The sequence below is a fragment of the Marmota monax genome, unplaced genomic scaffold, assembly GCF_021218885.2.
Source record: "Marmota monax isolate L192 unplaced genomic scaffold, Marmota_monax_Labrador192_F-V1.1 WCK01_AAM20220418_F8-fsc00075, whole genome shotgun sequence".
Classification (NCBI taxonomy): Eukaryota; Metazoa; Chordata; class Mammalia; order Rodentia; family Sciuridae; genus Marmota; species Marmota monax.
Genome location: NW_026694772.1, coordinates 1,063,114 through 1,076,790, shown reverse-complemented (window position 1 = coordinate 1,076,790; position 13,677 = coordinate 1,063,114). Strand labels below are relative to the sequence as shown.

General features: G+C 33.4%; 1 protein-coding gene across 11 annotated transcripts in view; it reads right to left on the bottom strand.

Annotated features, from left to right (window-relative positions):
- Positions 1 to 13,677, bottom strand: part of Dmd (dystrophin) — a 2,205,817-nt gene that overhangs the window by 1,341,247 nt on the left and 850,893 nt on the right. For all 11 annotated transcript variants that reach the window (XM_058572890.1, XM_046425263.2, XM_046425265.2 and 8 more), the window contains 2 exons: positions 9,689 to 9,823; positions 6,060 to 6,209 (listed from right to left, as the gene is read on the bottom strand). In XM_058572890.1, coding sequence (XP_058428873.1) covers positions 6,060 to 6,209; positions 9,689 to 9,823 — 285 coding nt within the window. The remainder of the gene's footprint in view (positions 1 to 6,059; positions 6,210 to 9,688; positions 9,824 to 13,677) is intronic.

Below are 13,677 nucleotides of genomic sequence, written 5' to 3'. Positions count from 1 at the left end.
GTTAAGGCTCATCTTCAAATGAAAAAGCACTTACTTTATTAATGGGAAAACTGTTTTTCTTCAGATAAAAAATCACATAAATAATGGCTTAAAAAAATTCAGAATTTTAAAAATATTGTTATTAGTTGTTAATATACCTTTATTTATTTATTTATATGCGGTGCTAAGAATTGAACCCAGTGCTTCACACATGCTAGGCAAGTGCTATACCACTGAGCCACAACCCCAACCCCCAGAATTCTTGACTACAATGTATTAATGCATAATGTGGATTTGGGGGAATTTTTTTATTTAAAAACTCTGTTTAGTGTAATCATTCTGTTTTTCTAGTCTTTCAGAATATGTATCCCAAAGTTCCAAGTCTATTGCATCAAAACACCCGTCACTGTCTCTAGATAATCAGTGGGAATATCCAAAGGATTGATTTAGGTGATGAATTATTATGTGTTTCTCTATTACATAAGTAGTCTATAATTGATTAAAGTGCTTTACACCTTATACATAAGAAAGCACTCTTTGTACCCATCATCTTAACTCTGACTCAATATCGTATCTTGCAAAATTCTAGCCCTATAGAATTTGAGAAGGATATGATCTTTAACGTGATATGGTTTTAATCACAGACCTAAAGCATCAAAAGTTATTTTTTTATCCATACAACTAAATATTTTATTTCCTAAAAAGGAGAATAAAGTACTGATTTATGCTACAACATGATGAATCATGAAAACCTTGTGCTAAGTGAAAGAAGCTAGTCAGAAAATACTACATATTGTTCCATTTACATGTAATGTTCAGAACAGGCAAATCCATAGGCAGAAAATAGATTATTGGTTGCCACAGGAGTGGAGGAGGGTTGAGAGAAAATGAGGACTGAGTGCTAATAGGTATTGTACTAGACTGAATAGCATCCACCATAAATTTCAGGTCCACCTGGAACTTCAGAATGTGACTTTAGAATAAGGTCTTTGCAGATGTAGTTCTGTCTAAAAGGTTGCAAGTCCCTATAGCAAATCAGCAACAGACCTAGCAGCCAGTCCTATTTGACTAATATCTAATATTTACCTCTCAATTTCCTCTCACCTTCAATGATAGACTGAAAATAGAAGCTCTCCATGTTGGGGTCACTCAAGGTTGGCATTTTAAATAACTTTAAATATTTCTTAATAATAGCTTTATTGAGCTATAATTCATATACCATAAAATTCACCAACTTAAAGTATATAATGTAGTAATTTTTATAATATCCACTGAAGTATGCAACCATCCATCCTAGAACATTCTCATCACCCCTAAAAAGAAACTTCATGCTAGTTTTCAAGAACTTTCTTAACAAAGTACCCCAAGGGCTTGGCTCAACATAGCAGAAACCATTCTGTCAGTCCTGAAATCTAGAAATCCAAGATCAAGGTGTCAAAACTGAATGGACTTACATTCCCTCTAAACCTAGGGAAGGATCCTTCCCTACTTCTTCCTTGGCACTGTTGGCTCCCAACAGTCCTTGGCAGTCCTTGGCTTGTAGCTGCATCACTCCAGTTTCTGCCACTGTCTTCACATGCCCTCTTCCCTTTGTGTGCCTCTGTCTTTACCTGGCCCTCTAAGAATTCCAGTCATGTGATTTAGAGCCCATCCTAATCCACTCTAATCTCAAAAGTTATTTTTATTGCCAAATAACTCTCATATTAGTATTGATCAAATATCTATACAAGCATAGCCAAGACAGTTTCAATTCTATTCATTCAGGTTTTATTTATTGCTGTTATTGCATTCTGCTTAAGTGATCACTGAAGTAGAGCTAGAGAACTCCTTCCAATTTTAAGATTTAGAGAATGATAAATTCTTTTTTTCCCTATCTGATGCATTTTCTTTTTGCTTTCCTTTTCTTTTTTATCACTCAAAAAAAACCCTTCATTTTTTTATTTTTTTTTGGGGGGGGATACCAGATACTGAACCCAGTGGCAATTTAACACTATGCTATATCTCCAGCTCTTTTTATTTTTATTTTTTATTTTGAGACAGAGTCTCACTAAGGTGCTGAGACTGGCCTTGAAATTCTGATCCTCCAGTCTCAGGCTCCTGAGAAACTAGGATTACAGGCATGTACCATGAATCCCAGCAAAAGCTTAATAGTTTAAAAAAAGAAAAACACTAACTTTCTGAGTCTGTGCTTATGCCTTCAACATTTTCACAATAACTTCCTGCCTCCTTAAGAAATAAATTATGCTTGATCCTGTTCTGGAAACATTTAGTTAATGGAAATATGTTCAATTTAATTATATTTCATATTAGAATTTATATAATTGTTTGCCTATTCTTGCTCTTAATGGTATATATACATAGTTATGTATATACCCACATTTCTAGAGAATAGGTACTCTAGAATATTACCTAGTCAAAATAAAAGTTCTAATCATTATTGACTGTTAACTATGTTCCTAGAATAATACTAAGCACTTTGAATGTAGTATTTTATATTTTTTCTCATAAGAATCCCAAGTAACAGGATATATTATTACAGATGAGGATGTGGAAACCTTGAACTACTACCCAAGGACACATAGGAAATAAATTATAGGGGGATGTGTCAGTTATAAATGAATTGTCTTTCAATACTGTCCTGTTTTAAAAAAAATATTTTTAGTTGTTGATAGACTTTTATTTATTTATATGCGGTGCTGAGAAGCATACCCAGTGCCTCACATATGCCAGGCAAGTGCACTACTGCTGAGCCATAGCCCCAGGCCAATATTGTCCTGTTTTTGATACTGAAATATTTCTCCCTTAGCCAGTTGGCATGTTGTTAAGCTTTCTCAGTAGAAAACATTGGAGTGACAATGGAGGAGGTTAACTTTCTTATGTTCCAATGTGCTTTTACATTTCATACCTGTGACTCTGGTTAGCCTGTGGAAAAGGTAGAATCTGGCATATTGTATGGGTGCTCCAGTGGTGAATTCAACATGGGTAGCAAATCCATAGGGAGCTTCCTGGAGTCCCATCTGGTCTCCCAAGTTCAGAAGCAACCACTACAGGTAGTTTCCTAAGGAGTTTAATGTGTAAAACAACCAGCTTCTCAAAAAAAAAAAAAAAAAAAAAAAAACAGTAAGTAAGAAGACTGAGGTTGTAGCTTAGTGGTAGAGTGCTTGCCTAGCATGTGTGAGGCAGTGGGTTCAATGTTCAGCATCACATAAAAATAAATAAATAAAATAAAGGTATTGTGTCTGATTAAAAAACAAAAAATAAAAATAAAAAACAATAACATCCATTACAAGCTACTTTCCTGTGAATTTTGTCAGCACCCAATCCCAATAGTCCCTTCATAGTAACTTGAGCACCCTAACTACAAATTAGCTCTTGGCAGCAAACTCTATTGCCATCTTATGGATCCCAGAAATAGGCTTAACAAAGAGGTTTGAATATAGTCTTGGGTAGAGCTCCTCCCTTTCCCACTCAGTTCCTTCCTTTAATACTATCCCTTATTCCCAGGGCATTGTGTGTGTGTGTGTGTGCGCGCGCGCACGCATGCGTGCGTGTACGTGCTTATGCACCCATACCAGGACATTCTTTAGAGTTCTCTTTCATTGTTCTTAAGAATTATGAAAAAAAGCTGTTACACACACACACACACACACACACGCACACACAATAATTAATTCCCAGTAAACAGCTAATACTTCTTTAGGAAATCTTTCCTTTTCAATTGATGATGTAGTTTTGGTGCCCTTTCTGCACCCTGACTAATTCCAGGGATTATTCCTATCTAAGTTTTTCTTATTCAAAATTTCATGCTTTAGCAATGCAGTACAGTATTATGGTAGAGCAGCTATTCTATCAAAGTGTCCTTAGTTGAATTATCACAAGTTGAGTATGCCTTACCCAAAATGCTTGAGAAAAGAAATAGTTTAAATTTTAGATTTCTTTGGATTTTAGAATATTTGCACCTAATGAGATATTGTGGGGATTTCTCCATACACAAAATTATTAATTTCATATACACTCTACACACATAACTTGAAAGTAAATTTATACATATATAGTGTGCCTGCATCTCATCATATAAAGTCAGGTTCAAATTTTTCAAAAAGGATCAGCAAAAAAAATAAGCCAATTACTATGTATGAAGCCAATTACTATGTATAACCATAAAGCTCTAATAAAAAATTGTGAATTTGGAACATTTTGGATTTCAGATTATAGATGCTTAGCATGGACTTATGTTGGTTTCATATCAAAGACCTTTGAAATACAAGGCCATAAGTAGTTTATGTTTATAAATGGTTATAAAATTATTTTATGAATAAGGCTTATGCCAAGATCTGATTAGGGAATGGGGTATTCCTAAAGTTGGACCTTAGCCAAAGCCAGTTTCATGATGGGATTTCTGATTTTTTTTAACTTGAACTATAACTTCTTAGCTGAAAATAATATACAAATATAAATAAAAGAATATTATAACTCTAGAGCAAATTCCAAATTTAAATTACCATCAATTTAGTTACCACCTAGGAATATCTACTTTGACTCACATTCAGTAACAGAATAACAAGGAAGAAATAATGAATTGTTTCAAATTTATCCTTTCCAATGTCCAATCCCTTATGTTCATATGGATAAACTACTTACTGGAATACAGTGGCAGGATTAAAACCTGGAGGCTGCTCCTACCATACCTATACAGATCTACCTTACTGTTAGCGAATTCTCTTCAGGATATGAGAGAGAAGAGGTCCTATTCAGTACTTTTCTTCTAGTTTAAAACATGTAAAACTTCTCCATTTAAATATCAAAAGGGTTCCTGAAGGTCTCCCTAGTGACCACCCCACTTAGTCTCTATTTTCCCCTTCACACCCTATATGGATAGTATTGATAATGTCCTGCACACAATATGAAATCAATGAATTTTGGCTTAAACAATCAATCCATAAATTATGCTGGATAGTTTTTTCTTATGTATTAGCCAAAATGTTGAACAGTATCTCACATATAGTAGATGCTCTCAGTAAATGGATATGAAACTAAACATCATGATGAAACAGGTTATTTTTAAAAATCCATTTTTATTTATGAAAGAGTATGAAAACAGTATTTGATTAGGAGAAATATGTTAAGTTTGATTTGAAAAGTTATGCATATGTATGTGAATTCAGAAATATGAAAATTTATCTTATATATAAAAAAGTTGTTGTGTTATTTGGGAGGAATAAACAATATCCAGGGTCCTAATGGAATCATATGTATTATTAAGAGATTATATGTGAGTATAACAAATGTGTATGGGGTTTTGTGTAAAAGAGAGAGAGGAGCATATAAAGACTAACAATCCATATTGGTATTCTTGGGTAAGGAAATCAGTCTGATTCAGATAGGATCTGACTTGAATACTGAGACAGGGGTAAAGGACAGGTAGCTGATTATCAAAGAAAGGAAATAGTTTGCTAACAGCTAACCTCAGGATTTTATTTCCCACCTGCAATGCTAACACACCTCCAAAGATCTGGGAGATTCATACTTCCCAATGTAAGGAGCTGCAAATGAACATGCTCTGGATTGCTATTTTCCTACCTTCACATAGGCAGGACAAAGAGAGATGGTGGAGTGGAGAGAAAATCTAAGATCTATAAAAAGGCAAGACACTCCCACTCCTGTGGATTCCAGCTCTGGGGCTCCTTCTCTCTAAAGAAGTCTATCTCTGTCTCTATCTTTAATGAAACTTGCTTCTACTCTTGCCTAGGTGTTTCTTGGGTGTTTAATCTTCAACACAGGGTGAATGAGGACCGGATCCTGATTCCCAAGACTAGTATCAATACTGGATTATTCATTACTTTGTAGACTTTAGCATGGTACTGTTCTTGGTATATCTCAGTTTCCTGTTTAAAAAATCCTACATAAATGAAGATAAATTACAATATACATGTGTAAAGAACTCAGTCAGATTCTGGTGCTGCTCAAACACCTGGGAGCTGAGCTAGTACTGAAACTATTCCTCATTTTATCTGAGATTTCTAAATCTGCTATACATTTATGAAAATAAGATTAAAGACATTTTTCACTTATCTTCATACCTCTTCATGTAGTTCCCTCCAACGAGAATTAAAAGTCTCAAGTTCCTCATTGATCAGTTCATCCATGACACCACCATCTGTTAGGGTCTGTGCCAATATGCGAATCTGATTCGGGTTATCCTCTGAATGTTGCATCAAATTCTCAAGAGACTGAAATACATTTGCAATAATTAATATTTCTCTTCTCTTTCTAAATATGTTTAATTAACAAAAAATGCTCAACATTTCTGATTTATATATAATTAAGCCAAAAGCATTTTAAAGTGAATTTTAATTGGGATAATCAAATAAGAAGGAACACTGTTGCTTCAAAAAATAGTGTGTTGATCGATGATTTTTTATGGGGTTATGATAGCATTATGAACCGAACACTTAAAAATGATTTACCTTCTTTAAGATATCCTTTACTCTAAATCCTGGAAAGATAAAATATTCACTTTCTTAACTTCTCTTATACATAGTGGTATGCAAGTGACATCATTCTAAACATATATGTAGGTAGAAGCTCAAGAATAGAATTCCTCTCCTCAAATTAAAAAGGAAGGAAGGAAGGAAGGAAGGGAGGAAGGGAGGAAGGGAGGAAAGGAGGAAGGAAGGAAGGAAGGAAGGAAAAGAAAAAAGGAACATTATCTCAAGAAATCCCTGCCAGGAGCCATGGCAAATGACTGCTTAGGAAGCTGATGCTGGAAGACTTAAGTTCAAGATTTCTCAAAATAAAAAAATAAAAAATAAATGTTTGAGGTTGTGGTCGAGTGGTAGAGTGATTGCTGCTGGATTTAATCTGTATTATTTAAGGAAAGAAAAGACAGGATTGGAGGAGAGAAGAAAGAGGAAGAAAAAAATCCTTTTGCTTTTCACATGTTTTTATACATACAAACACAGCCTGTAGGTAGAGTAGCCACCTGCTGAGGAGCAGGTAAAAATGATATGGTTCCTCATGCTGAGTAAGGGATCATAAAAGAAAGAGCACCTGGGTGCCTCATTATATGGTTGAACCATTATCATCTCTGTATAACTTCCCTCTAGTAAATCTTTTTGTGAGGAAAAAAAAATGTTTGAGCTTTAGCCATTGCCTTATTTTCTGTTATTTACAGCTGCCCACCAATAATAAACTGACATACTATTTAAAACCAAAAAAGTTGTCTGGCTAGATTTACAGGGAAAAAACAATCTCAGTGCCAACTTTAGGTGTATGAGAAAACAATAGATTCAATATTGTCTTACTAGGTGTCAAAAATATTTATAAAATAAAGGATGGACATGTTTTCATCAATTCATTCAATGCTCTTTTTTTTGCTTATGCTAAAAAATTGAAATGTTCTAATACATATTTGTATTTTCTATATTTTTCTCAAATTCTGAAAAATCTCAACATATTTTCCTCATAAATTTAAGGAAATGTAAATAATAGAGACTTTCTGAATGATTTTGTAAAAAATATAACTATGACTTCCAAAACACTTAAAAAGACATATTTTTAGTATAAAAAATGTTTTTATCAGTAATTTTCTTTGTAATTTAAACATTTTACTACTTCTAACACACATTAACTTTGCAGATATTTATTTTCATAGACACATTTCTTCTTTTATGTCCTAATGAAATCCATAGGCGGTTAATTTTAAAAGGGAACTACAAAAAACAAAGCAAAATTAAGTAATCAATTATAGAATTCTTAAGGTGTAAGGAAATTTAGAAGTCCTACAGTTTATTTTTGGTGGGGGGGGGAGTCCAGGGATTGAACCCAGGGACACTCAATCACTGAGCCATATTCCTAGTCCTATTTAGTATTTTATTTAGAGACAGGGTCTCATTGAGTTGATTAGCACCTCTTTTGCTGAGGCTGGCTTTGAACTCAGGATCCTCCTGCCTCAGCCTCCCAAGCCACTGGGATTACAAGCATGTACCACCATGCCTACCCAAAAGTCATACTGTTTTTGTATTCTTGACAACTGATAGTCTAGCCTGTGCTGCTCAAAAATGTCTTCCTGAATGATTAGCAGCAACACTGTCAGTCTACTTTAGCAAACAGAATTGTAAATAGTAATAATAAGCCTTTCCCCTACTTCCTTTTCTAAATATTCTCTGGTATTGCTTCAGGTTTTCTACCTTTTCTCATTATTCATTCCTTTACATTCCCTAGAGTTTTAGTACATCACTTAAGTTGGTTTCATCTTTTCTGGAAGATAAATCACATTGTTATTTCACAAGAAATGTTTGCCCCATGAATATCTTAGAATAGGACAGGGTCAAAATTATAGTCTACTTGTGACTGTCCTCAAGGTTCTTGATACTTATTCAGGTCTTATAATTCTCTTGGGGAAAAAAAAGAAATTGGATAAAATTATCTGCCCTGATATTTAAGATTCTAATTCTAGTCTATCTAAAAAAGTATTTCACACTTTGTTCACATCTCAGATAATTTAGGCCTAATTTGTAGACTTACACAGGGGCTACACTATTCATATAATTGTATAGGTATTACAAATGCTAAAATACATATTCATTACATGTAAATGATAAGCCAAAAGCATTGTAAAATGCATAGAGCATGAATGGTTAAATATTAGAAGTTAACACAACTCAAATTTTATCCTTGCAAACCTTTTGAAATTCACTTAATACAAATTTCCAAAGTAAAACGTGAAGATTTACTAAAATTTTTGAACATTTTAAAGGTATTCATAGTAACAATGCATGTCCATTTACTATCAGAAAACATATTTTCTAAGCTGTAAAAATTCCTAGAAATTAAATTTGAATATTTTAAAGTGTTGCTGCAATTCAATTCATGTAGATTTCAAAGTGGAATTTATGTCTCATACTGTCATACTGTTTAGGTCTACTCCAAATAAGCATAATTGTACATTCACGTCTTTAGAGGTCTGTAGTAGACTTAAGCAGATAAAATGTCTATATAGAATTCAGTGTTATAACACAAAGGAAGAGTACTTTGTAAAAATAATTTAGACCCTTTTTTGTAAACCTTGAGACCTGGAAGGATCTTAGAGAAAAAGGCTATATCAAAAGTATGCCAAATGTCTTCTTTGATATAAAGAGAGCAACTAAGAACAGAACAGGGAGGAAGAGCATGAGGAAAAGATTAACATTAAACAGAGACGAGTGGGGGGAGAGAAAGGGAGAGATAAGGGAAAGCATATGGAAATGGTAGGAGACCCTCAATGTTACACAAAATTACATATAAGAGGTTGTGAGGGGAAAGGGCGGGGAACAAGGGAGAGAATTGAACAACAGCAGATGAGGTAGAGAGGGAAGATGGGAGGGGAGGGGAGGAGGGATAGTAGGGGATAGGAAAGGCAGTAGAATACAACAGTCACTAATATGGCATTATGGAAAAACGTGAGTGTGTAACTGATGTGATTCTGCAATTTGTATTTGGGGTAAAAATGGGAGTTCATAACTCACTTGAATCAAATGTATGAAAGATGATATGTCATGAGCTTTGTAATGTTTTGAACAACCAATTAAAAAAAGTATCACTGAGTGACACATAGAAACTACATTCTTCTACTTGTTTGATACCTGACCTCTTGCAATACTGCATACAAATTATCATCCTCTTTCAATACTGCATATAAATTATCATCATGTATTACTTTACAACTTACTTCTAGCACCTCAGAGAGTTCCTCAGCTCCACCAGGAACATTTTCAGTAGTTTTAAGTTTTGATTCTACTTCATTTAGCCACTTGTTTGCCTTCTCCAAGTATGACAATAACTCATGCCAACATGCCCAAACTTCCTAAGAAAGAAACACATATCAGAGATAAAATAATTTGGTAGGAAAGTGAACATGAAGCTGTCATTCCATCATTGAAATTTCTCAAAGTATAACATTTATTTTATATATTTCACCTTCCCTTTGCAGTAATAATTTAAAGTACAAGTAGTTACTCTGAACATCTAAAGTCTCTGTAATTATAAGTCATTAAGGAAATATTTTATCACATGAATAAATTCAAGATCAAGAGATTTCCATTTTAAAATATTATATTCACCAACATTAAACCCTGGGAATTAAAAAATTTAAAAAATACGTAAAAATGAATATGAAAGCCCCAATTTCTCAAACATCAATCATTATCATTGTTTTGATCTCTTCTAAACTTTATGGTCTATTGATCATTTGATATTTAAAATTAAAATACGGAATTAACTCTAGTTCTCATTTCACTATTATATCTTATTGTTTCATTTTAGCAGGAAGCCATGATTTTAATGAAAATCTAAGACTTCATTTCAGTGGTTATATCTTTGTTTCCATAACAATAGATATTTATTGGATAGTTTGACTATTTTAGTTTTGCTAAGTTTTATAAATGTAGAATGAATAGCTCATGAATATACATTTCTTTTTCATATTTTTTATTATTTCCTTGAGGTATATTATCACAAAATACAACTACTATTTTACAGGTATAATTCCTGTGAAATGGGCCTTTGATTGATACTGTAAAACTGACTTGTATACACACTTAATCAGGAGAAGAAATTCATATTTCTAAAAGATATAGAAAAGGATCTTTCTGACTTGGGGGATATAGAAGGACATTTTAAATAAAACATTTTGTAAAACTGAGTATAATAAAAGAGATATATACATTTTACTACATAAAAATTAATACCTTATAATCATCAGAAGATACCTCATAAAGAAATTGAAAACACAGCCTCAAACATAAAGAAAACAACTGCAACTATTGTAATGCACAAATAAAAATATTAAAAATACCAACAAATGATGGAGGATATTCTATCTCTGATTAAAAGATAAAGGATATTAAGGGTTATAAGCTTACATATTTCCTTAAATACCTAAGGGTACCTTAGAACTTTGGAGCACACTGAGGTAATGAACAGAACAAAATAGATGGACGTATCAAATCATAGTAACCTATATATCAGAGGTTGCCATTTTATAATTATCAGAAAATCAAAAGAGAACAATATCAAGATTGCAAAGGAATGATACAGGCATATTTCTAGATTATGATTATATCTTCTGAGGAAAAGACAGACAGCTGAGAGAGAATAAATATTAAATATTAAAACAGTCATTTTCTAGTAGCTTTTGGATTGTAAATTTTGAGTAAATCTATAACTACTGTATTTATAGTAGTATAATAATCACCACTTGCTATCAGTGGGCTGGGACCACCAAAATACAAGCTTAGAAAGGAATTTTGATTTCAGGAAAAAAAAATAAAACTCAGTTTTCCCACATTTCTCCTTTGTTCTTAGCTCTGACAAATGATGGAGGATATTCTATTTCTTCTGATGACAAATATCATTCTAAGAGGTCCTATAAGCCTCCCACCTTTCCTTATGTGCTTGGTATTTTATAAATACTTTAATCACAAATAGTATAATTAAGTATTTTGCTTTAAAAGGTGATAGACATCTTAAATCTGGGTCATTTCCAGCTACTGCTGGACTGCAGGCTGTCTTCCTTCTGGGCAAAGATCCCAGTGGGAAAATATAAATATCTCCTTAAATACCCAAGGGTACCTTAGAACTTTAAAGATAAGGGGATGCAATTGATAATGTGTCTTATTAACTTTGGTGCAGACTGAGGTAATGAACTATCTTGCTGATTTAACCATCACGATGGATGGCCTCTTCTGTCCTCAGTGCATCTGAAGGACACAGCTGGAGAGGCTGAATGTACCAGCTTTACAGGTCACATTTACAAAATAAAATATAGTCCCCAAACCAAACTTGGAGCTAAAAGCCACTTAGAATAACTGTTAAACTTAACAGTTTGGAACTTAAAATTACTTTGAAATCACAGAATTCTAAGTGGCCTTTAAGGAAAGTAGAAATTAAAAAGCAAATTTCCTTTCAAAATAGTACATGGAGCTGATGTGGTAACAACCTCACACCCTATTTCAGTCATATTGAAATGCTGGATTAAATATAAAGGAAACTTTTGAAATTCAAAGCTCATCTATAAAACTTGTTTCAGAAAAACTCAAGTGTCAGGAGAAAAGAAGTGTAAATAGTGGGAAACCAAGCTTAACATAATACTGGCTTATCAAAACAGGATACATGCCATAGAAGCTGGGGTATTTAACACTAACTTGGGATAGGAAATGAGGCAATGGTCGCCTGCATGCCAGACAGATGGAAAAGAATAAAGTAGTATGCTACCCATCTTGAATACAAGAACTAGAAAACCCCTACCCACTGTAAGAAATTAGCAAGGAGGCTGATAAATCTTTAGATTCTCAGTAGGAAAATAAGGATCCTCCCATTAGAAAATGAAACTCAAACTTGTATCACACATGATGATAAAAACTCTAGGATCCTGGTAGAAATAAATAAAAGGACTAATAAAAAAAAAAACTTTCAACAGTAGAAAACAAAAGATATTTCTAGTAGAAAAAATTATAAGTGAGCTCACAAACAAAAAAATTATTGGACACATAAGAAAATTCATTGCCATTAGAGGAAGTCATAAGTTGTAATGAATTATAATTTCTATATCTTATGATACAGAGATAATAGAACAATTTTAGACAATTTTATTATAAACATGTTGAGTCTGATCATATATATGTCCAGTAGGATTTATTTCCTTGAGTTTGACATCTAGTTTTTATGCTTAAGGCATAAAAGGGATACATTACCTACATTCTATTTGGGGAGTACATTAATAACTCATTTTTATAAGCCCTGTTCCAAATAGAGCCTGAAGGAGAAGCTGTTCGAGAGGAGTGAAAAGAGGAAAGTCTGGAAATTTATGCAATTCTTTCACATATTTTTATGGAAATTAGTGACACTCATTTGTGTGTACATTCATGTGTGTGTTGCTGGTGATCAAATCCATTGCCTTCTGCATGCTAGGCAAGTGCTCTACCATGAAGCTATACCAACTCAAACTCATGTAGATCCCTTTTCTTTTACAGGATCTAAAGGAGAATGACTCATCTAGTGGGTTGGTATATTTAAGTATGAGTAATTGATACTAATTTTCCTCTTACGATATTGGTATGACCAAAAAGGAATCAAAGGAAAACACTTTCAAGCTTTTCAATTTCTGGGAGGAATGGGAAATTGGTTCTTCCAGTGCCCACAGGTTTTTAGTTGAGGCATGGTGAGTAAATAAGGCTTTAGGGGATCACTAAATCATTGTTCCAAAAGATGCAAACTTCATCATGTATATAAACAAGACACTAATTTTTAAAACATATAAATAAATAGAAATATCAGAAAAAAAGAGAAAAGAGAACAGGCGGAGGGAAATGGGGAAGGATAAGTGTAATTGAAGCAAACTATACTCCATGCATTCATAATAATGTCAAAATAAATCCTACTGCTATGTGTGAAATAAAAATAAAAAGAGTAAACTACTTGTATGTATCCCCCAAATAAAGAAATACTGATATATCACAACTCACATAAAACTATATATAAAAATGTAGAACTGAAGGGCTGGGGATGTAGCTCAAGCCATAGCGCGCTCGCTTGTCATGCGTGCGGCCCGGGTTCGATCCTCAGTACCACATACAAAGATGTTGTGTCTGCCAAAAACTAAAAAAAATAAATATTAAAAAAAAATTCTCTCTCTCTTTCTCTCTCTCTCTCAAAAAAAAA